Source organism: Saccostrea cucullata, unplaced genomic scaffold (genome assembly GCF_032062105.1).
Source record: "Saccostrea cucullata isolate Sc308-1 unplaced genomic scaffold, CSIRO_AGI_Scuc_v1 ctg1946, whole genome shotgun sequence".
Classification (NCBI taxonomy): Eukaryota; Metazoa; Mollusca; class Bivalvia; order Ostreida; family Ostreidae; genus Saccostrea; species Saccostrea cuccullata.
The window spans coordinates 17,846-43,978 of NW_026936665.1; the positions used below are offsets into that span (position 1 = coordinate 17,846).

A 26,133-nucleotide genomic window follows, 5' to 3' on the forward strand; every position below is an offset into this window, starting at 1 on the left:
GTGGAAATGCATTTTCTCTCTGTTAACCTGATCTGCCTTTGGGTATTAAGTAACCAAAATAAGCATGCTAAGTGTATAGTTATGATAAACAATGGTGCCTCTTTCAAAATTGTGAATTTCAAGGCTTTTGGTTTAAAATAGTCAAACCAAATTCAGTTGTTGGAAAGTTGTAACATGTTACTCAGGTGACCTATAAGGCCCGTGGGCCTCTTGTTTGTTAATAAGTGTGATCAAAATTAAAGTAGAATAACTATCTTAACTGGCATGTAAATTACATATACTACAATAAAGTTTAGCAATTATTTTATAAGTTGATATATAGGTGCTAGACAGTGCTCTAAAACAAAATTAAAAAAAAAATACACAGAAGTTCACAGTTTTCCTTTGAGAAAAAATTCTATATCTATGCCATCCTGTTTTCAAAGTACCAGTATTATTTTTATGTTGAAATTAAGCAAATCAATTTTTTTTATAATTAAGTATAAAATTCACTGTTTAATGGAATAAATGGCAAAAAATGAAGGAAACACAGTAAAAGAAAAGACCGATATATAAGATGGCAGGAGGGCATGGGACCAATTCTTTAAAAAATGAAAGAAAAAGTGAGCTAGCTCACATACCCCACGCTCCCCCAAAACTTGACAGTGAAACACATAATGAAAGGCACAGCTAGTGCACTTTAAATACATAGTATAGATCAAAAAGCAATAATTGCAAAAAAATCTTCACATCAAAACGTCTTGCATATGAGGACATTTAAATGTGGAATGAAGTTTCTAGATAAATAATGGAATCAAAATTTCTTGGCATTATACAAATCCAAACATTAATTTGAAGTGGTTGGGGTGGGGTGGGGGTGAGAAATTTTCTTGAATAATAGGCAAAACTCTTTGGGATAAAATAATGGAATATGTCCTAAACATCTGCATAGGTTGACGAAACTATGTACAACAGTTTAAGAGGAGTGGTGCTGACAAACTGTTCATCTGTATATTCAAACTATGGCCAAAAAGTCTAAGTTGGAAAGTGTGGAAATTCCCGGAAAAATAAAGGAATCGGAATTTCCTGGTAATATGCACATCTACATATTGTGTCCTAAATATCTGCAAAGTTTAACGAAATTCTGTGCAGTGGTTTATGAGGAGTTGCGCTGACAAACTGTTCATCTCTATATAAAAGGTATGGCCAAAAACCTAAGTTTTTAGTGCGGGAAGTCCCAGAAAAAATAAAGGAATCGGAATTTCCTGGTAATATGCACATCTACATATTGTGTCCTAAATATCTGCAAAGTTTAACGAAATTCTGTGCAGTGGTTTATGAGGAGTTGCGCTGACAAACTGTTCATCTCTATATTCAAGGTATGGCCAAAAACTTAAGTATTTAGCGCGGAAAGTCCCGGAAAAAATAATGGAATCGGAATTTCCTGGGAATATGCACATCTACATATTGTTTCCTAAATATCTGCAAAGTGTGACGAAATTCTGTGCAGCGGTTTATGAAGAGTTGCGCTGACAAACTGTTCATCTCTATATAAAAGGTATGGCCAAATGCCTAAGTTAAAAAGTGCGGAAAGTCCCGGAAAAAATAATGGAATCGGAATTTCCTGGTAATATGCACATCTACATATTGTGTCCTAAATACCTGCAAAGTTTGACGAAATTCTGTGCAGCGGTTTATGAGGAGTTGCGCTGACAAACTGTTCATCTCTATATAAAAGGTATGGCCAAATGCCTAAGTAAAAAAGTGCGGAAATTCCCGGAAAAAAATAATGGAATCGGAATTTCCTGGTAATATGCACATCTACACATTGTGTCCTGAATACCTGCAAAGTTTGCGCTGACAAAAAAAGAGGACTGACTGACTGACTGACGGACTGACTGACGGACGGGTCAAAAACATTATACCTCCCGCAACTATTTGCCTGGGGTATAAAAAAAGAGAGAACATTACTATGAGGGTTGTTCGAAAAGTTCGTGGACGATGTCAATCTTCGTTATATTACTCACTAGGAATTTAAGATAAGCACAATATAATATTTAAAAGTATTTGTTTTGTTGATGTGTGATGTTTCATTCCATTCGATTTAACAGAAATTAATTTACTTTATTTTAAAATCAACATGTTTTATACCCGAGGAGCACACTTAACGGGAATGTAACGTCAAAACGTAGCGCCAAGAATTTCTAAAAAATACTATCCCTATACATTTCACACAGTATAATCCAATGCCCACTCATTAAATCCTTGTTCTAATATTTGACATTTATTTTTTAATTTCATTTGTTAAGGTCTTAATTTCTTTTATAACTTAATTCTGCTTTCACAGGATATGCAACTCTGAAGCACCTATGTCTTTCCATGACATTCCAACTTTTTAAGGATTTTGTTAAGATTTTACAGTTAAACCGTAGCTTCACAGATTGTCCTCATCTGATACAGAGTCTCTGTCACTCAAATACTGTCTGTACTATTTGTACACACATGCACAACTCGCTTGTGACATATTTTCTTGATTCCTCCAAAATTTCAGAGTTTATTCAGTTTTTTTCTGAGTAAAACACAAAATTGCATCGTTATCTGCTGCTCCCTGAAGTTCTAAAACGTCATCGTTTTTGTCGTTTTCAATAAGGACTACCCATCTTCTCAAGATGATTTCCTTTCAACAAAATAAAGAATAAAGTCATAATTTGGTATACTCATCGACGTAACAATTCTTAATTTGAATTTCTGGGCTGATTTTGTTTTTGCTCAATTTTACAGGGAATATGACTGCAGACATTATATAGTGTAGTGTCTGCAACTTACTAAATTTTGACCTGCTCCACGATCTGATTTTTGCATTTTTAAAATCTTGATAAGCTTTGAATAAATCGTAATATTTTAGAAAAATTTAACACAAATCATTTGGATTTATTGTAAAAATATTCCTACCAAATTCGGATAACATATGACGTCAAATAAAGTGCCCCGCCACAGCATGATACGCCCGTCAAATATTGTTCAATAATCATAAATTGGTTAGGATGCAAGAAAATCAGGTAGCCTTGATTAACAGATTGACACAGATTTCAATGATCTAATTTCCATTTCTTATCATACTAAGAGACTTGCATTGTAGGGATTGATTATAACAAATACATCATATAACTCTAAACTGGTTGTGTTAGAGCATAACAAATATCCATCTGCAGCTTACTTAAACTTAAATTGTTTATTGCATATATTCTGAAATGATAGAAATGCTACAGTTTAATAAAAAAAAATCAAACATAAATTATAATTTCTTCAGACTATAAAATTCTAAGTGAGACATGACTGCAATTTGTTGCAAATATAAAAATTGAAATATATTTTTTTTTCAATGAACACATGTATAATTAGTTTTAATTATATTATACAATACTAATTTAGTTTTAATCATACACTAAAACATAAATTTGTTTTAATTACATTACACCAATTGGAAGATCTTTATCTGGACTAGCCATCAAGAACTCTTAATTAACACAAGCAACTATGAGGCCATTTCTTTTTGCCCAACTCCCAAGAGATAAATTAAGATAACAGCTGCATCAGATCTATAAATGCTCTTAGCTCCTGAAAATAAACTCATTAATTTCTCACTAATTTGACATGCAAGTTTCTGCTATCAAAATTCTTCTTGACCAGTGCTTGATAATTATGCCCATGGGACAAACTGAATTCCTCTTAAAGCATAAACATTTGTTACAGATTGCTGTAAAGTATATAATGAAAAAATAAGTTTTTACTTAATTTAACATTTTTAAATAAGGATACAGCTATATTTTTACATTTTTTAGGATTATGAAATTTAAAATTTAAAAGACTTATTTTTTTTTTTTAAATCACTTAAATTAAAGGTCACAGTGACCTTGAAATAGGCCGCGACACACCTTCTACTTTAGCTGTATACTTTTGCCAAGTTTGAAAGCTCTAGGTCTCATAGTTTTCTAGTTATGAGACGGACAGGGTTTTTCCATATTTGGCTATAACATCTTAATTAAAGGTCAGAGCGACCTACTTTTTGTGCGCGACACACCTTCTACCCAAGATGTATCAGCTGACAAAGTTTGATAACTCTAGGCCTTATAGTATTAAAGTTATGAGCCGGACACGAGAAAAGCTAACAGACGGACAGATGGACGGACACGAAGCCTATAACATAATACGTCCCGTCTTAAGACGGGCGTATAATAAAAAAGATATGACAGTTGTCCACGAACTTTTCGAACAACCCTCGTACATAGATAAATTTATTCCATGTAGCAAAAAAAGCATAAAGACCTTGTTCATGATAAAAGAATAGTTCAGGATCACATTTTGACATGTCTACATAATTATATAGCACTACTGTAATCATGTACGTCTACTGAGTATTGCATGGTATTGTAAATAATTATGAAAAATCACAGCTTCATATCACCAACACATGTAATGAAACAGAGACAGTTTTATCTGCTAAATATGTATACTGCCATATTATAAAATCATATTAAAGATGAAACATGTTGTCAAATGTATAACTGTATTGCCAAGGTAAAATATGTAACACATGCACACATGTATATGTATTCATAAGATTTTAGAATTTTTCAAACAAGTCATTTGTAAATTGAATTGGAAGTTGATTGATCTTTGCAATTTTCTTTAAATTACCAAAAGATCTAGAGTTTTTCTGCATCACATGTAACCACTTTTCTTATACTGGTATGTTGTAAATGTGTGTGATGTAAATATAATGAACTCAATAGGTTGGAATGCACCGGTAGTAAGCTTAAGGCAAATAAACATCTGGAATAAAATATATACTTTTACAAAAATGAATATATTTATCTTAATCACACATCATTGTAAGCCTGCCTTTTCACAGGCTGATTAGCACCATATTCCTGTATTAAATCATGTAGGTCTTCAACAATAAAAGACAATCTATGAGACATATTCTGTCTTGATGCTATTCCTCCTAATTATTATAGATCTTATCAGTTTAGAGGTATAGTCTTACAAAAATGTCTTTCACTTTACAACCATACATTAAATTACATTACAACTTATCAAATTCAATCAACTAGAAATAAAATGACAAAGAAAATTAATACATATATCTATAAAACAAATGTTACTTTTATGATGTATATAATGGTATGGGTACTCTGTAAGTCAACTGAAAACAACTGGTTATGATGTCACTTCCTGTGGGCGGGGGATCTGGGGAAGTCGTCTCCCCTAAAACAGCCAATTATGACTTCACTTCCTGTGGCAGGGGGATTTGGGGTCGTTGTTTCCCCTCGGCCATCAGACTCTCAATCTCTTCCACAGTCCGGGGGACACAAGTCAGTAGTTCCATCCCCTCATCTGTGACTGCCACGTCATCCTCTATACGAACCTGCCGTTAAAATATTGTTCTTTATATTTACTCATGTAATGAATATTTGAATGAAGAATTTTCAAATTAAAAACAGTCTTCAAATTCAAATAAAATAAAATGATTTTTTAAAATTTTATTTGTATACATATAATGCAAATTGAGATATAAATATTTCTAGATATTTAAGAAATATCTCACCCCTCCAAATCCCCTGTATTGGTCTATCACCTCCCGGCACATAAACTGGGACTGCTCAGGGTTGTTAAGGGCTGCATCTAACAGCTGAAAACAAAAAAGAATTACTGATTAAAAACAAAGCTTTCAACAACTTCAATTCAGCATCAAGTAAATGACTTATTATTTGCAAGAGCTTTATTTCTTCACAACTATTCTTTATCTTGCTAAAGTTATACGTAATAAACACCTTCTAAGCACCAAATACAGTCCAATGAGAATAAGATGCAAAAAAAATTAGTGACATACAGTACATCCAAAGTACCTTTCTTTGCTTCCCACCATTTTAAAGAACAAACCACATCTAAGATCCTAGTTCTATATTCATTACCATTTTGGAACTTGCCACTCTTGCTATTCCCCACAACTTACCACATCAATGAAATACACTCCAGGTTCTATGGTGAGTACCATTCTGGGTTGGACAACTCTGGCTGTCCTCAGGGACTTCAAACCAGGCTGATCACTCCTCTCCACACCCTGATCATAACAACAACTGGTGATTATAGAATGCCGAACAACTGTTCACAAGAATTAGATTGCATGTCATTTTATTTTCTGTCTTATTGCATGAGTTAATTCTAATTCATGGACTTTGAAGCAATATATGTGTATAAAGATGAATGGTAATTTACTCAGCTTAATGAAGGTTTAAATATTTGCATTCACTACAGTCAAGGACAAGTCATAATCTTTTACTTTTATGTGGTGTTAATCATAAAACCATTAATTAAAGAATGCTATGTTCAGTTTGTCATATGAATTAATCCACATAAAGTTTGCCTTTCATGATTTTATATGTACTGATGGATAGGAATTTAATGAAGATTTTAGGAAAATCCCCACCTCAGGATACCCGCCGACATCGTGGGTGTCGATTCCCATGAAGTGTCCCAGACCATGAGGCATAAATACTGCCCCAAGACGGACCCTCATCATGTCTTCTACATCCCCCTTCAGGAGCCCCAGCTTCTTTAGCTCCTCCAGGTGTACCCTGTCTGCCAGCAGGTGCATGTCCACCCATGACACACCTGTCATAAACAACAGAGGGACAGACAGTAGTCAGAAGTTAATCCTCAGAGAAAATAAATGTTAAGAAACCAGTCAGTATTTCAAATTAAAAATACTTGAAGGTCAGGTAAGAAAGCTCATTGCTAAAGATTCCAAAGGGTACAGTGAAGCACAAAATATATCAAGGTGAAAATGTAAAAAAAAACAAAAAAAACTGTGATTTGAACTCTGCATTTTTCAAATGTTGGCTATCCAGCAAGAAATCTGGCTATTTTTTAAGTCAAATCATTTCAATACTGAATGCCCCAATCTACATATAAAAATTCTTCCCTTGGTCGTGTACATTTGACTACAAGTGAGTTCAGTACGACTCACCTGGTTTCAGGGCTTTCATTACGGCCCTACTTGATTTATACACTGTCTCATAAATCCCTCTTTGTTTTTCTGTAAACTTTCCATTGGCTGGGTAGGAGCAGGTAATGTCAGATGTGTAACAGTAATATTCTCCACCCATATCTAGAAGGCTGACAGAAAAAAATGTTTTCTATCACAACACCATCCTTCTGCAGTACATGTAATTTACATCCTTTACAATGTCTATATTCAGTTATGATAATATAAAACAACACGTTTTCAATCTTTTTTCCTTGTCATAAGTTTGAGGATTTCTATCCTTGGATACTCACCACATGTCTCCGTCCTGTACTTTTTTGGCATTGGGGGCACCTGCATGTCCATAGTGTAAGACAGAACCATTGTCCCCACTGGAGTGGGACACAAGAACAGTTACAGAAAGCATGATCTTAGAAATGCACAAAGCTGAGACAAAGAATACCAGTACATCTCTTCATAGAAATATCAACAATGCTTATATTACAAAAACTTTCATTTAAAAAATTTAACATTTAATTGTACATTGTATGACAATTTCTGTACTATGCCCTACCTGCCACAGATACATGTGTAAGCCATTAGTCGGATCCCTCCATTAAACTGACAGTAATGTTTGAAGATACTGTAGAGAGAAAGTTAGGGAAGATTACAAAATACAAACAAAATACAGCAGTTATGTACTAGTCTTTTATATTATTGTATGAGTAAAGTTACCTTTCCATCTGATATTCATACATTCCTGGCCTTACACATCTCATCACCTGTAATCATAATGCTCTGTTTTAATTCTATAGTAGGATGAATTACACAGTAAAATTTGTCATCAAACTCATACTATGATTTTAGCAAGCATTCAATGTTGACATTATTAATTAGGGTAATGGGATTGATTAAATTGTACGGAGCACTGAAATTTTATTAAGCACTATAAGGTCTTAGGAGGTAGCAGTTACATGTATCATGTAAGATATCATAAGATCACTTTGTGAAATTTTAAAATTATTTGTGAAGAAAATTATTCACTAATTTTTGAAATTAAATTGTCAAATTTGTGTTTTGCTAAATTATAGGCTTCTCCTACATACAGACCACACATAAGTCATGTGCTTCTGTTCTATTCATATCTTCATGGACCCCCTGTCGCCTGTGTTTTTTCATCAACTTTGTCTGTTTCTCTGTTTGTTTACTACTCTACAGGCCTCTTAGCTTGCATAGGGATTTTTACAAAATTCTTTTTTAATTTGAATTTGTGTGAATCATTTTGTTAGTTTGGTCTGTTCTCCCTCATAGCTTATAAAACCTTCTGCTTGATCCACAGCATTATTACATATATTTAAAATAAAATTTTCTGACCTCAGATGCCTTAAACCTGTTCTATTTACCTCTTTATGAGCCTCACTGCTAATTCTGTTGGAGTACCTCATAACCTCCAGTTCTAAGTCTGTCTTAAACACACGGCTATCAAAGAGATAAAAATACCATTTCAAAGATATGGTATGCTGTATTTATAAGAGCTAAGCTCCAGTGTTTGCATTTGTATGCTCTGCAAAATTATTAAATGTCAAAAAAGGAAAGAAAAACAATCACACTGTATACAAAACTTAGTTTAGTGATGTTCAAATTTTAGTATTTTCCAGACTGCTTCTTAAATTAAACTACACGCAAATATATGATTACTTCAATGCATATAAAAGCTTGGCTCCTATAATGCAAGATTTACACTCTTGAATTAGGTTTTATTATGTACATTTTACACTTATAAAAAAATTAAAACATAAAACATACCATTCAGAAATCTCAGGATGTAAGATGGTATTATCAACCTTGAACCTACCAAAAGAATAACTCATAAAAAATATATATATATTTAAGCATGTATACACAATATTTTCACTGAGTTGCTCTGAAAGTATGTTTTCCTAGAAGAACAGTAGGGAAACAACTCTTAAGAAGATAATTTAATTAATTACTGAAATTTATCCACTGTTACTTGAACCCCCCCCTCCCTACTTACTCACTGATCCCATCAAAGGCAGCTTCTCTGCTATAGTTGCCACTGTCTGTGTTCAACCCCCTCTATAATAAAGTGGAATATTGTAAATTAGAATAGAATGGAATAGTATAGTGCATTTTACAATGTCACAATGTAAACTATTATCAAATATACACTGTATAATAAAAACAACAATATTGAAGTCTCGGGTTGATACGGGGTGTGATACAGATGTTGCCATGTATTATTCTCTATATATACTCCTCTTGAAATAAATGGACATCTAAATATTTTTCAGTTTAAATACTACATGTTATTAAATGTACCGTTATATAGTATTGCAAGCTACCTAAATATATGATACATATTTCAATTCGATATAGACATTGTACATAAATATGTGTATAAATCTCAATACAGTTCATCTACAAAAAAACTATAGGTAATCAAAGATTACGAAGCTCACCTCGACGAATGTTATCAGTTTAAGTAATACAAATCTCACATCATATTTTTTTTTAATAGTTAGTATTTATCCTGACAACAATATTTGTGCAAGTTCTGTTTCAATAGATCTTAAAGTTCATTGGGGATTGATCTGTTCCAAATCTTTAACCTGGACACTCATTTGGAAAATGAACATCTGAAGCAAGTCTCAATTGTACATCCTCAGATGCATCATCTATGCAAGTTTGGCCCAGGTAGGGCTTATAGTTTCTTGGGAATCACTCATCTGGAAAATATAGGTCAGATCCAGCATCTGAAGCAAGTCTGGTAGTGTCCATCCCTAGATGCATCATCCATGCAAGTTTGGTGTGAGTAGGGCTTATATTACTTGGGAATGGACTTGCTCCAAAAACTTTAACCTGGTCACTCATCTGGAAAATGTAGGTCAGATCCAGCATCTGAAGCAAGTCAGGTAGTGTCCATCCCTAGATGCATCATCCATGCAAGTTTGGTCCAGGTAGGGCTTATAGTTACTTGGGAATGGACTTGCTCCTAAAACTTTAACCTGGTCAGTCATCTGGAAAATGTAGGTCAGATCCAGCATTTGAAGCAAGTCTGGTAGTGTCCATCCCTAGATGCATCATCCGTGAAAGCTTGGTCCAGGTAGGGCTTATAGTTACTTGGGAAATGGACTTGCTCCTAAATCTTTAACCTGGTCAGTCATCTGGAAAATGTAGGTCAGATCCAGCATCTGAAGCAAGTCTGGCAGTGTCCATCCCTAGATGCATCATCCGTGAAAGCTTGGTCCAGGTAGGGCTTATAGTTACTTGGGAATGGACTTGCTCCTAAAACTTTAACCTGGTCAGTCATCTGGAAAATGTAGGTCAGATCCAGCATCTGAAGCAAGTCTGGTAGTGTCCATCCCTAGATGCATCATCCATGCAAGTTTGGTCCAGGTAGGGCTTATGGTTACTTGGGAATGGACTTGCTCCTAAAACTTTAACCTGGTCAGTCATCTGGAAAATGTAGGTCAGATCCAGCATCTGAAGCAAGTCTGGTAGTGTCCATCCCTAGATGCATCATCCATGCAAGCTTGGTCCAGGTAGGGCTTATAGTTACTTGGGAATGGACTTGCTCCGAAAACTTTAACCTGGGACGCCGACGCCAACGCAGGGGGTATAGCATAAGCTCAGGTCGACTTTGTCGAGGTGAGCTAAAAAATCACAAAACTTGATTAAATCCGCTATAGACATTTCTGTGCAATATGAGTACGAGATATAGAATGACCTACCAAAGTAAGGAGAACAGAAGCTTTTTTCTCTTTCAGTATCTTGGCTAACTGTAAAGAAAAACAATAAATTTAATGTCTGCGTAATGTTCCAATTACTTGTCAAGTGTTTCTTTTTTACTTATTAATGTGAGTTTACATTAGTAGTGAAGTCTTACATCCTCTGCCCAGTGGGCCTCATCCACACCATAGCGAACCTGGAAGTCCTTCAGATCTAGAAGTCTGTAGTATTAAACAATAATTAATTAAAATGAAGTATAATTCTATTCTTTTCTAATTAATCAATCAGCATGTACTTTTTATATGACCTTGTTTGTATAAACATTAATTGTTCCAGGCACAAGACACAAGAATCATATACTATACAGTATTAAGCACATTAAGAAATATGACTTTCTATAAGGGAAAAAAAAACTGTTTTCTAAAAAAAATTTTGTTTATAAGTGTTAAAACTCAATTTGATTTCTTAAGCTTTTTATTTCTCTAAACAGCATAATCTCCAATCAATTTTGACATGTGTACAAATAACATGGGATAATCCAAAGATACATTTGGTATTTCAAATCAATTGAAAAGAAAATCATTAAGAAAAAGGTAACTTGACCTACTTTCCCATCCAGACTGCATATGCATCAGGAAGCTTAGGTGGAAAGAGAATTCCTCGCCCGCTGTCCACCTCAATAGCACCGTAAAAATCTGGCTCCTCCACACCAAAGGCCCAATGGAAGTAAGACTCCTGTTAAAAGTAGACCCAAGAAATTCCGTGAAGCATTCAGTGCTACTATATATTATAGACTATCATTCAACTGGTATTCAACACTGCTTCAAACAGAAAGGAACTTGCCTGTCTAAAAATAGGTTCATGGTCTGAGCAGTGTCGTGTTTCAGATTCTCCACCTTGGAGGAGTACATATGCCCCCGCAGGTACCTTCTTTGTTGCTTTCAGTTTCTCTACCAACCGTTTCCTGTTCTCTTTGAACATCTCAGCTGGTACTTTAAAAGTGTGTTCTCCACGACAGAATGCTGGTCTGATATTTAAAAAGACAAGAGTTGAAAACTTTGGTAATTAAACATTGTCAAAAAAAATTATCGTTTATTAAGAGGGACACCTGTTTCTGAACTAATTCTGACTTATATTCCAGGGTAGGAAAACAGGAGTTGAAATGCAAAGGGAGAGCAACAATGTACTGTAGATCACTATATTTTTGCGACACCTTATTTTCACGACTTAGCTATTTGATATTTATTAACGAGACAAAATTTTCGCGAGCTGTGGTTTCTGTTGTATATAATAGTGTTGAATAATTGGGAAAATTTCATAATCGATAATCAGTCAAAATCGGAGAAGCTTAATCGATCAATCATCGACTTAATTGGTAATTCAAATTTCAAATACAAAATTCTATTTCTTTACAGCATTTATCATTTATGGAACAAACTACGGTATAAATAAAATTTTATTCTAAAGACAACTTTTTTGTTGTATAAGTAACAAAGAAACAGAATTTTTTTTTTACATATTTGCTCATAAAACTAAAAATGTTTGTCATGACATCAGAATTTGCATTCCCTAGTTAGAATAATCTAACTGTGTCTCTCGGTACAAGCCCTCACCACAGTTAGAATACGTCCCATATATTTGCAATGTAGCAAATCGGAGCAGATACACTCCGACACGATTTTGAAGAATATAAAAGGATTTGCACTGAAAATAACTTCCAAATAAATCAAAAAAAATCCTTTTGGAGATTGCTTATGCATTTTATCCCAAAAAATAATCCATATAAAGACGAAAATCCAATTAATGTTCTCAACGTTTTTCTCTCGCTTCCAATTTACCTGCCATGCTTACACTCGGAACTCTCTAGATTGTCCGTAGTAAATCCACTGAGTATGATTTATTGCCTGTGTTTCTTTTGCAACATTATGAATACATGGAACGAATTCTATCATTAAACCGGGTCCGTAGGAAAATATCATTTTAACGGTAGAATGTGCTATCTATGCATTCCCTGGATATGGGTAAATTTCTACGACTTCGGACGCCATTTTTGTTGACCTCCTTTCGTTTTACATGTATTGTTAATGTGTATGTATTAGTTTCGTTCAAATCATACAAGTTTATTTGGGCGACAATCGATTATGAAAAACGTAATCGATAATCGGAATCAAACACCCAAAAATGATCGACAATCGATCGTCGGCGACAATCGTTTCATCACTAGTATATAAACATTAATAATACAAATATACGCGAGAATAAAATTTTCGCGAGCAGACAGACTCGCGTAATTACGCGAAAATAAAGTTCTCGCAAATAAAAAGTGATTTACAGTAGGAAGGAGCAGGCGCAAGTATTCTTAAGCCTCAGTATCTGAGAGAATATAATACTCTAGTAATCTTGCTGTCTCGAGACAGGAGAAAAACATTTGATCGACTACCTTGAATCTACCTATATATGCATGATACAATCAGGGACCTATATAGTAATACTATACCTAGTATACCGTATAATCCCTATTAACCGCCCCAACCCCTATAAGCGCCCCCTTAGGTCTTTTTCAATTGTCAGGAAATAAGGGCCCCCTGTACGTGATTAAAATCAATTAGAATTGTATCAAAAAAGTGAAGGAAGTGAAAATGAAATTTGTCTATTATCCAATTTCTCAGTGGAAAATGAACAATTTAGCATAATTTGGGAGGATCATCTTCACTTTAAGTAAAGTTAGATATTACCTTAGTTGTTTCTTGTATTCATTTTTAATTTCAAACGATTTTTTGAAGTTAAAATATGACATTAAATATCATAAAGAGAATACCAAAATAACCGCCCCCTTTTTGCAATTTTCTAAGCGCCCGGGGCGGTTAATAGGGATTATACGGTATAGGTCCCTGATAAAATGTATAAACAGATAAAGATTAAACTCTTATCTTTGGTACCTAGATCTCTAAGAGAGAAAACTAAAAACATGAGGAAAAAATTACTGACTCTGTTCTGTATGCTGCCATCTTTATGTCAGTTGCAGGTGATTTCCAATTTATTGAGTGGCGTCACAAGATTTGATATGACCAAATCGAAAATGAAACTAAAACTCTAAGATCAAGCAATACGATCATATTTGTTTCGCTTTATCGCCATTCTATGTTCATTTTACAAGTTTATTCACTTATAAAAGTTCTTACTCACAATTCACATGAAAATCATCAGAAGTTAATTGAAAATCTATAAATTTACACTTTCTGAATCACAGAAAGTTGATAGAGATGACCAAAATCTACCTATACGAACGAGTTGCTAAATGTCATACGGGCACTTTAAAAATGGGTGCACCCGTGACATAAAACTCCAAAAGTTCAGTATCTAGGTTTACTTGCTTATTTCTATGATGGCAGCTATTTTGAAGCATTGGAGAGAGGCAGCAACGTTGTTGCTCGTTTCAAAATCTAGAAAAATCGTTCCTAATCTTGTTAATGGCGGCGGCATGCAGCTTGAAGGTGTGACCTCCGAGCTGTCAGAATTCAATTACAAAATCCTGATGCTAAAAAGGTCAGCTAAAAGCAAGTTCATGCCAGATGTGTATGTGTTTCCGGGGGGTATTGCAGAAGATGCCGACTTTTCGACAGAGTGGTTAGATTTATACAAGAAGTTTGGTGCATCAGAATGTCATGAGCTACTCACATCTCTGAAAGTTGCAGGGGAAGGTCCCCCGATGTTCAGTAGGCCACGAAGCCCTGAATTTGAGCAAATACCAAGTGAGTTAGCTTTCAGAATTTGTGCCATTCGTGAAACTTTTGAAGAGTCAGGGGTACTAATTGCAAGAACATTTGAAGATAAATCTGGTTTAAAAAATAATTTTCCTCAGCAACCAGTATCTGGTACAAGTTATCACCTGGATAGCGATGAATGGCGTAAACGTGTGGATAAAAACCCAGCAGAATTTATTGTGATGTGTCGGACACTTAATGTGATTCCTGATGTCTGGTCACTTTCAGAATGGTCAAATTGGCTGACCCCTACGACATTGTCAACGAATGCAAAAAAATCAGGTAGAAGATACGACACTGCTTTCTTTCTTTGTGTACTCGATCATCTTCCAAAAGCTGTGCATGATGACAAAGAGACTGTACATTTACAGGTAATTGTATAAAATGAATTAAACCTCACCTACAGCTTAAGATAAAGACAGAAGATGAAGAACATTATAATGTTAATGATTGTTTATTAAATTTGTTAACTAGAACTTAACCTGGTTTTTGTTATAGTGGGCAGCTCCTGACACTTTGCTGAGTGTTTACAACAAACATAAAGGAGGCCTAGCTCCACCCCAAGTCTATGAAGTGTGTAGGCTTCTTAACTTTCAAAACATTGAAAACCTTCAACAGTTTGCATGGGAAAGGGCAATGAAAAAACGTGTTGCACAATATTTCCCTGTTGTGGTACTATGTGAAGATGGCATAATTGTTGTCTATCCAGGTCAGTATGTGAGCATGTGTGGCACATAAATCGTGAAAAATTAAAAGCAAAATTTTTTAATATTAAAAATGTTTAAGAAATGAATTTAATTAATAACTAACCAATTTATACTGTATAACAGGGGTTGGGGAAGTTTATGCTTTATAAAATAGCGTAAAATGTTGCAACCCATGTTATAACAGTATAACTTGGGTAGCTATTAAATTTATTCCTTCAGAGTAGGCAGTTTGACAATTTTTCCTTCAAAAATGGTTTCAAAATGAGCATCTGTTAAAAGGAACTTTAAGCTAGTGAGAACAGTAGAACTTGTTGGAAATACATTTAAAATGAATTGATTCTAACTGTGAAGTGATTTTCAATCTCTATAACTATGAAATATTTTGTAAATTAAATTACACTTATAAGGAAACAAAATTGTAGGTCCCTGGAACTTTGTTATAAGCATGTTTAACTGTAATGCGTTTTGATGCAACTCATTCTGACAAAGGCAACTTATGTTATACAATATGTAATAAAACAATTAAATGACATGTTACAAGCAAAATTAAATTATACATGTATAAATATATTTCTTTGACAGACACAAAATGCAGAGAGTGTACACAGAGTTTAATTTAAGAACCTGTGTTTGTATGTAATTTAAAACAGAAAGTTTACAAGATTATCTTGGTTATCTCCATATGGTTATATCTTCAGGGATCAATTATAGAATGCATATTTGTCTTTAAACAGATAGTATATGTACAGTGTTTTAAAAAGCCTGATTCATATTCACTAGAAGCAATAAACACCCTGCTTACCTCCCCCTTTTTATACCCCACGCAACTAGTTGCGGGAGGTATAATGTTTTTGACCCGTCCGTCAGTCAGTCAGTCAGTCAGTAATTCCGTGATCAGTCCTCTTTTTTTAACGCAATTCCTCATAAACCGCTGGACAGAATTTCGTCAAACTTTGCAGGTATTTAGGACACAATGTGTAGATGTGCATATTACCAGGAAATTCGATTCCATTATTTTTCTAATAATTTTCACTTTTTAACTTAGGCATTTGGCCATACCTTGAATATAGAGATGAACAGTTTGTCAGCGCAAATTTCATAAACTGCTGCACAGAATTTCGGCAAACTTTGCAGGTATTTAGGACACAATGTGTAGATGTGCATATTACCAGGAAATTCCGATTCCGTTATTTTTCCGGGAATTTCCTCACTTTTAACTTAGGCATTTGGCCATACCTTGAATATAGAGATGAACAGTTTGTCAGCGCAACTCCTCATAAACCGCTGCACAGAATTTCGTCAAACTTTGCAGGTATTTAGGACACAATGTGTAGATGTGCATATTACCAGGAAATTCCGATTCCTTTATTTTTTTTGGGAATTTCCGCACTTTTTAACTTAGGCATTTGGCCATACCTTGAATATAGAGATGAACAGTTTGTCAGCGCAACTCCTCATAAACCGCTGCACAGAATGCGTCAAACTTTGCAGGTATTTAGGACACAATGTGTAGATGTGCATATTACCAGGAAATTCCGATTCCATTATTTTTCCGGGAATTTCCTCACTTTTTAACTTAGGCATTTGGCCATACCTTGAACATAGAGATGAACAGTTTGTCAGCGCAACTCCTCATAAACCGCTGCACAGAATTTCGTCAAACTTTGCAGGTATTTAGGACACAATGTGTAGATGTGCATATTACCAGGAAATTCCGATTCCTTTATTTTTCTGGGAATATCCGCACTTTTTAACTTAGGCATTTGGCCATACCTTGAACATAGAGATGAACAGTTTGTCAGCGCAACTCCTCATAAACCGCTGCACAGAATTTCGTCAAACTTTGCAGGTATTTAGGACACAATGTGTAGATGTGCATATTACCAGGAAATTCCGATTCCTTTATTTTTTCCGGGAATTTCCGCACTTTTTAACTTAGGCATTTGGATAGAGATGAACAGTTTGTCAGCGCAACTCCTCATAAACCGCTGCACAGAATTTCATCAAACTTTGTAGATATTTAGGACACAATATGTAGATGTGCATATTACCAGGAAATTGATTCCTATATTTCTGAATTTCCACACTTTCCAACTTAGACTTTTTGGCCATATTTAGAATATAGAGATGAACAGTTTGTTAGCACCACTCCTCTTAAACTGTTGTAAATAGTTTCTTTTATCACAAAGAGTTTTGCCTATTATTCAAGAAAATTTCTCCCCCCCCCAACCACTTCGCTTAAGTGTTTGGATTTGTATAATGCCAAGAAATTTTGATTCCTTTATATAAACTTCATTCCACACTTAAATGTCCTCATATGTAAGACATTTTGATGTAAAGATTTTTTTTGCAATTACTGCCCTTTTTGATCTATACTATGTATTTAAAGTGCACTGTGCCTTTCATTATGTGCTTTACCGTCAAGTTTTGGGGGAGCGTGGGGTAGGTAGCTAATTTTTTTGCAGGCGATGAGTTGTACCCCACAGACCCTGACAGAGTTGGGGAGAATCCACCAATCAGTTTACAGTGTTCTATAGGGGAGCTTCCAGATAAATACCCTGTCATGAACAGAATGCTTGTTAGTGGTCCTCACTCGGTGAACACGTCAGCTGGGGATGGCCAGGTCATAAACCGCTGATATGGCAAGCTCAAATGTGATATATACAAACTTTGCAGGTATTTTAGACATGTGTAAATGATATACATGTATATCTGTATTAAGTATGGAATGTGTGATATAATGCACAAATGATTTTGAAACGGGTTCTATAAAAATGAAATAAAATGTTAGTATTTATTGCAAAATTATATAAATTTAAAAGTACACTTAAATGAGAAAAGTATCATTAATTATACCCCACGCAACTAGTTGCGTGAGGTATTGGCCATACCTTGAATATAGAGATGAACTTTTTTTTTGTCAGTGCAACTCCTCATAAACCGCTGCACAGAATTTCGTCAAACTTTGCAGGTATATAGGACACAATGTGTAGATGTGCATATTACCAAGAAATTCCGATTCCTTTATTTTTTTCGGGAATTTCCGCACTTTTTAACTTAGGCATTTGGCCATACCTTGAATATAGAGATAGTAGGCATTTGGCCATACCTTGAATATAGAGATGAACTGTTTGTCAGCGCAACTCCTCATAAACCGCTGCACAGAATTTCGTCAAACTTTGCAGGTATTTAGGACACAATGTGTAGATGTGCATATTACCAGGAAATTTCGATTCCATTATTTTTTCCGGGAATTTCCGCACTTTTTAACTTAGGCATTTGGCCATACCTTGAATATAGAGATGAACAGTTTGTCAGCGCAACTCCTCATAAACCGCTGCACAGAATTTCGTCAAACTTTGCAAGTATTTAGGACACAATGTGTAGATGTGCATATTACCAGGAAATTCCGATTCCATTATTTTTTCCGGGAATTTCCGCACTTTTTAACTTAGGCATTTGGCCATACCTTGAATATAGAGATGAACAGTTTGTCAGCGCAACTTATCATAAACTGCTGCACAGAATTTCGTCGAACTTTGCAGGTATTTAGGACACAATGTGTAGATGTGCATATTACCAGGAAATTCCGATTCCATTATTTTTCCCGGGAATTTCTGCACTTTTTAACTTAGGCATTTGGCCATACCTTGAATATAGAGTTGAACAATTTTGTCAGCGCAACTCCTCATAAACCGCTGCACAGAATTTTGTCAAACTTTGCAAGTATTTAGGACACAATGTGTAGATGTGCATATTACCAGGAAATTCCGATCCCATAAATTTTTCTGGGACTTCCCGCACTTTTTAACTTAGGCATTTGGCTATACCTTATATATAGAGATGAACAGATTCTTAGCGCAACTCTTCATAAACCGCTGCACAGAATTTCGTCAAACTTTGCAGATATTTAGGACACAATGTGTATATGTGCATGTTACCGGGAAATTCCGATTCTTTCATTTTTTCCGGGATTTTCAGCTTTTTGAGTTTTGGGGGAGCGTGGGGTATGTGAGCTTGCTCACCTTTTCTTTCATTTGAAAAGGTAATGTTTTATTAGATTTCTGACACAAAAAATGTCTATAAATCATAATGGTTTATGTAGTTTTTTAAATAGAATTTTTTTGTACTCGAAACATACTGAGGATCTTGATTCAATTTATTTAAAATTAACATATTAATTTGGAACAAGAAATATTTCAGAGACATGTGCCCCATGTGTAGCAGTTTTTAAGAGGGAACAAAAGCAAATTTATAATTTCTGCAATATTAAAAATAATTGGGCATCTCCTAGTTAAGGGTAGGTAGGTGTAATCATACCAGGTACATCAAACCTCACTATCAGAAGATGTAATATTCGTCATAAAGGGTTTTAGTGTACCTAATTTGATGTCTGGAAAGCATGGTTCTTAAGAAACTGAACTGGCAATATCTTTGTCCAAGAGTCTGTGTTAATTGACCCTTGATTTTGTGACCTCAAAATCAAATAGGGTCTACTACCAAAGGAGTCTGTAATGACTAATGTGCATCTCTAGGTGTAGATCATCAAAAGATTTAAATTACACAGGAATGAACTACTTTTAAAAATGAAGGCAAGATCCAGCATTATGAAGCAAGTTTGAGAAAGTGCATCCAAAAATGCGTCCTCTGTGCCAGCTTTGTTAAGATAGGGTTTACAGTGATTTGTAAATGAAAGTACTCAGAAAACTTAAGCCTTTTCTTCCATCCAAAAAATGTAGGTCAGATCCAGTATCTGCAGCAAGCCAAGGACTTGTGATACAGTGTACCTGTATATAAACATCCCAAGATGCATCATTAAGTTTGAGTTAGATAGCAGATACATATATGTTCGTGATATAAGAAAAGTGCATATAAATCAAGTTCACCAAAAAATTAAACCAAGAAAACAGCAGATCTCATTCAAGTTCATTTTATTTTGTTCTATATAAGACCCATACGGAAAAAGTATAGACCTTGTCAGATAATGTATAGATTGATGACAGAGTTAAATGTTACAGAATACCTGATGTTCTTTGTTTGTTATGAATACTGAATATGGCATGATGTTCCTCTTGCTGACATATAACTCCTAACAGGTTTAGACCAAGTAAGTTGGACATTCGGACAAAAGGCCCAGGGGCTTTAAAGGTCACCTGAGTATCCATGTTCACTCAAGTGACAAATTCTACAATCCGAGTTCTCTTTGTTCAGTATGCATGTTATCTGAAACTTGTTTCTTGTTGATTTTGAGTAGAAAAGATTTTTCAAAATAAAATGATTAATTTAATCCACCTGGAGCCTGAACTTTAAGGGACACCCACTTCACAAATTTTGTAGAGGTATGCTAGTTAAATTTTCCTGGATAAATTACTTTTTCTCAAAGGTTTGCTGTATCCAGATCTCCAATTGGGACCAGGAATTTATGAATATGTTTAAGGGTTACGTACCATTAATAACCATGCAACATTCCATTTAAAAAGATGGAGATGCACGTATTTTCAATTATGCGTCAAATTTCATCCCATCATGGATCCTAAACCATGGAATCTTTCAAACTTTCCCCATGCTATTAATTCTTTATAGAACTTATTGCTTGAAATGTTTAGAGAAAATTAAGCATTCCATAATCAAGGAAAAATCTAAATATTCATCAAATTGTACTAAAAATGTTATAGTCATTTCTATAGATCTGGTAAGGAATTTATATGGTCAGCAAGATAATAATTATACATGACAAACAATAACAAACATCCATACAGGTATGTAGAAAAAGGCCAATGTAAGCTTTTAAAATGTCCTTATCAAAATAGCTACAAGTGATTTAGAATACAATCTACAATTTTTCGATACTTGTTGTTAACATACATATAAATGTCATTTAATAATTAAATTAAAAGACTTTGAACATTCAGGAAATGTAACTCTAAAGGGTACAACATACTGTCTGCACCATCATCTGTGTTGGCAGGCATAGCTAATATATGTACTAGTACTCAGTTAAAAAATGAAAGTACTTGTATGTTTGTTCAAATTGTACATCAGTTTTAAAAAAGAAATCTGAAAATACAATTTACTTATATGAATTCATCATGTTTAACATTAAATTTCTTTAGATGGAACAGTATAAATTACACATAAAAATGCATCTACTAAAAATGCACTGTACTTAAGATTTGAAAACCTGCATTCCCATGAGAACTGGTGAAAAACATATACCTCATGTTACAAGTCTTGAAGATGAATGGAAATAGTTGGTAAAATTGCTAAGTGCTTTTGGTGACAACGAGAGTGCTGGTACTGAATTCATGTAAAAATGACAGGGTTTTAAGTCATAATTTTAAATTAGTCACAAGACAATAAAATAAAAGCTTAATACATGACAAAATTCAGCACAACAATTACACTGGAAAGCCTCAACAAATAGGCCACAGCAGGAAGGGGGAACTCAGCTGTGTCTCACAGAAATCTCTAAATAAAACTCAATAATGAGTTCTAAAGACCCTTAGGTTTCTCTTCAGTTTTCACACAAAATGCAAACATCCTGTAATATCCTGTTATGTTTTGGGTCAAAATGAAACGTCCTTTACTGATTAACAAAAAAATTCAATATGGGTAGGTTAAAGTTTAAGTTCTAGTTACACATTGGTCAAGATATTCAATAGCAACATGGAATTGTTCAACAAAGGATAAAACTCCCCCCAGAAAAGTTTAAAAATTCTCCTAAAATGTCTCATCGTTATTGATGTGCACATTGAACTCGAGGTCCATGTCCGTGATGGTCATCATCGTCGTCATCATCGTAAGCTTCCCGTCGGGAACCGTGACCTCGCGATTCCTCAAACTCCACCAGATTTACTTCCTCTACATCCTCTCCAGCGGGAATATCTATCTTTGGTCTTGGTGGCAGTAACTTTTCTAGTTTCTGTCAAGAAATTTTACTCTGGTAAAAGACTTGCTTAATTTATTTAGATCACCATGTTATTATAATGATAAACAATGTACTAGGTATATACATGTTTTCTGAAAATTTAATCTGAAATCTATTTCAAATAAAAATTTCAAGAAATTTTCTTCCTATTATTTTGGATGTGTTGGAAAACAGATTCACATCAAATTGTTCACTAACCTGTAAATCTTCTGGAGAGGCAAAGTTCTGAGGTGGAAATGTGATGTCGAACCTAACAATAAGGTTCCCCTTCTCAAAGGGATTTCTGTAGAAGGGCATTCCTTCTCCCATTACACATCGTACTGATCCTGAAAATAAATTATAAGACACTGTACTGACCTTGTATCTAAATACTAATACAGACAGTACCAATCCAACTTGTTTCCTTCCTTTTATAATTGCACACAAGACTAAAATCTCTTAATACCAAGTTTGCAACAAACTTCCAATGCAGTGGCTTTAGAAAACAACTCTGCTATTACCTAGACTAACTACTTTTGTTGTATTTTTGACAGATAATTATAATAACTTACCTGGACTAACAACAACTCCAGGGGGACTTTTTATCACAAGATCTCTTCCATCCAGATGTTTTAATGTGAATTGGAAACCACACAATGCCTCCGTCAGTGAGAGGTTATATGTACAATACAAGTCATTATCATTGCGTGTGAAAAGTTCATGTTCTTTCTGTTGCAGGATAATGATCACATCCCCTGGTTCTATCTCCGGCTAAAAAAATTGTAATGATGAATTCAAAGATCAAAACATAAACACCAAATAAAATACCCATTACATGTTCTTGCTCCACAAGTGAAATTTGTCTTAAATTTCCAAAAAGTTTAAAAAGTATAAATTCATATGATAAAATATTTAATAAATGACAATAATTCATTTTAAAAATTCAGAAACTGCTTTATGAAAAGTATCATTTAAACCCACTTTCATACATCAACCTGACAGTTAAAGAGAAGGCAAGCACTTATCTTATATCACTTAGAAAATATATCATATCTATAACAGGGTAACTTATTATCAGACAATTTTCTCCAATGATAGGTGCCTTACCAGTTGATCTCCCTCCCCTCGGAAGGTAATTTTCTGCCCGTCCTTCATACCCTTGTCAACATGGACCTCCAGAATTTTGGTTTCATTGGTCACTTTCTTTCCCTTGCATTCTTTACACCTATCTTTTTCATTTATGATTTCTCCTGTAATGGAAAAGGATAATCTTCTTATTGAATGTTTGACAGGTAAAGTTAGAACTTGCTGGTCACATGCTCCATTTTGAACTTAACATAAAAATGGATTATTAATAAATAAAAGATTAACTTTAACCTTATGATAAAATAATCATCTAGGAGCTGTTTCCCTTTTTCTACAGCATTGTATCCATGTAAACATTATACACATCTATGTAAACATTCAAGTGATAAATGATCACAACAAGATTTCTACACCATCTCTAGCTACCTTCTCCGTGACAATCTGGACAGACAGACTGCATCTGTTGTACCATTCCAGGACCCAGCTGTCTCAAGGTGACCTTGACCCCCCGCCCGTTACACGTCCGACATTTCTGCATGGCTCCAGGCTTACCCCCAGCACTACAATAAAATACATTACACTCATCAGGTGTTCCTCCACACAGTGTAATCATTGGATTAATATGTATTATCATAATTACCTCATCATTTTCATCAAAATTCATTTCAAATTAATTATATATTAGTATAAAGCCTATCTAGTCAGATTTTCATCTCTTTTATATGAGGATATGGAATTCATACCTCCTTGAATTTGTGTAACCATAAAAAGGAACTTAAGCAATTTTTTTTAACAGTGTATCATTCTGACTTATTTAAGCTTCACTGACAATGACTTACCCTTTACATTTGGAACAGATGATTGTTTTACTAAGCTGTAATTTGGCTGTTTTTCCAGACTTACCCTTTACATTTGGAACAGATGATTGTTTTACTAAGCTGTAATTTAACAGTGTACCATTCCGACTTATTTAAGCTTCACTGACAATGACTCACCCTTTACATTTGGAACAGATGATTGTTTTACTAAGCTGTAATTTGGCTGTTTTTCCAGACTTACCCTTTACCTTTGGAACAGATGATTGTTTTACTGAGCTGTAATTTGGCTGTTTTTCCAGACTTACCCTTTACACTTGGAACAGATGATTGTTTTACTAAGCTGTAATTTGGCTGTTTTTCCAGACTTACCCCTTTACATTTGGAACAGATATTGTTTTACTGAGCTGTAATTTGGCTGTTTTTCCAGACTTACCCTTTACACTTGGAACAGATGATTGTTTTACTAAGCTGTAATTTGGCTGTTTTTCCATTGTACAGATCCTCTAGTGACACTCTGAAACAAAATCAGGAGAAATACTTATTTAAACAATGAATGGGCCATTTGAAGAAAACGTTTTACATAAATTCAAGATAAAGTTAATAACTGAATGCAAGGATGAAAGCAAACAATTTAGACACTTTCAATCAAAATTATTTCAAGCAATATAAGAAAGGAGTTTTTATTCCATATTACCCAAGTAATTTGATCTCATGTTATGCAAAAAACAATGAAATAAGGAAGATCAAAAGTATTTGCCATGTTCTCTATCTAAATAAAAAAAAAATAGTTTGAGATTTTGAAGTTGATAGCTTCTGTTCAGGGTGCAATGTATGTGGTATTTGTGTGTCCTGTGTGTTTACTTCCTACCTGTGTTTATTTTCTCTGTTTACTTTTTACCTGAGTGGATGATGAGAATACTCCCCCCGGCCACTGCCTCTCTGGCCCCCCATACCTGTGAGTTTACTCCCTACCTCAATGTTTGTTTTCTTTGTTTACATTTTACCTGAGTGGATGATGAGTATCCTCTCCCCGGCGCCTGCCTCGCCGACCACCCATACCCCCCATTCCAAAAGGTCCTCCTCCCCCGCCAAAGATTCCTCCAAACAGGTCACCAAAAATGTCCCCTTTTCCTTTAAAGCTAACATCTTAGGTTTTTTTTTAAATGGTGGGGTTTTTATAATCAAATTGATTTGTCATAATTTACCTTTTCTAGCCTCTGGGTTCTTGTCTGGGTGGTGCTTCCTTTGCCAACTTGTAGATATTTCATGTCTATGAAAAAAAAAATTCAACATTTTCTGCTACTTTTTGAGATATTTGAGTTCAAAAAAAAAATCCCATGGGGAAACATGAACTTAAAAATACCCCACAAAAAACCCCACAAAAACCCCATGGGGTTTATTTTTCACCCCATGGGGTTAAATAACCCATATTATTTTTCGTGGGGTTTTTTAACCCACGTCTCACTAAAAATAAAATGTGGGGTTTATTATCCCATAATTTTTTATGTGGGGTAAAAAAACCCACATTATTTCTCTTAATGCTTGTAATCATGGTAAATTATCAAGTAAGAATTATAAAATAAATATTGTTTGGAGTTGTGTACATTTTTTATCAACTTTGTAACAATTTAATTAAATTTTTTTTCAAATTCATTGATATAGTATACTATAATACCTTTTATCACTGCATATGTAAATTTGACATGGCATAAGCTTGATAAGAAGAGAAATAAATTATATTTTTTTTTTGACTGACCCGTAAGTGAAAAAGTAAACAAATACGGATTAAAAGTTTGAAAGTTTATCTAATATTCCAAGTGGGAGAGAGTTAAATATAAAAAAGACACTGGAGGCAGTACAGGCAATTTTATCAGAAAAACAATGTAAAAAATAACGTGACTTTGTTTACGCTAGCGTAGCTCACAGGTTATTGTTTTCACTATTTTACTGATAAAATTGCCGACTCCTCAGTCCTGTAACCTGTTGATCGTGAATCACATAGTAATGATACACATGTTCTACTTACATGTAGTTTAGTTTGAGCTCTGCTGTTTGTAGCATAATGGACTTGATTCAAACAAAGACAAAAACTTTT

General features: G+C 34.5%; 3 protein-coding genes across 3 annotated transcripts; 1 reads left to right on the forward strand and 2 right to left on the reverse strand.

Moving 5' to 3' along the window:
* Positions 1-4,827: 4,827 nt before the first annotated feature.
* Positions 4,828-13,852, reverse strand: LOC134246179 (xaa-Pro dipeptidase-like). The gene is made up of 16 exons (XM_062728506.1): positions 13,745-13,852; positions 11,600-11,783; positions 11,364-11,491; positions 10,914-10,977; positions 10,759-10,806; positions 9,042-9,103; positions 8,813-8,857; positions 8,410-8,485; positions 7,742-7,788; positions 7,581-7,649; positions 7,321-7,398; positions 7,010-7,158; positions 6,470-6,654; positions 5,996-6,103; positions 5,588-5,671; positions 4,828-5,407 (listed from the first exon to the last, which is right to left on the reverse strand). Exons 1-16 carry the CDS (start codon positions 13,762-13,764, stop codon positions 5,261-5,263), a joined length of 1,494 nt encoding a protein of 497 aa, XP_062584490.1. The 5' UTR covers positions 13,765-13,852; the 3' UTR covers positions 4,828-5,260.
* Positions 13,853-14,091: 239 nt separating this feature from the next.
* LOC134246182 (acyl-coenzyme A diphosphatase NUDT19-like) lies at positions 14,092-17,865 on the forward strand. The gene is made up of 3 exons (XM_062728508.1): positions 14,092-14,891; positions 15,019-15,229; positions 17,693-17,865. Exons 1-3 carry the CDS (start codon positions 14,139-14,141, stop codon positions 17,863-17,865), a joined length of 1,137 nt encoding a protein of 378 aa, XP_062584492.1. The 5' UTR covers positions 14,092-14,138.
* A 2,276-nt stretch (positions 17,866-20,141) lies between these two features.
* Positions 20,142-25,159, reverse strand: LOC134246181 (dnaJ homolog subfamily A member 2-like). The gene is made up of 7 exons (XM_062728507.1): positions 25,043-25,159; positions 24,472-24,552; positions 23,647-23,780; positions 23,242-23,384; positions 22,707-22,905; positions 22,354-22,481; positions 20,142-22,149 (listed from the first exon to the last, which is right to left on the reverse strand). Exons 1-7 carry the CDS (start codon positions 25,102-25,104, stop codon positions 21,964-21,966), a joined length of 933 nt encoding a protein of 310 aa, XP_062584491.1. The 5' UTR covers positions 25,105-25,159; the 3' UTR covers positions 20,142-21,963.
* Positions 25,160-26,133: the final 974 nt, after the last annotated feature.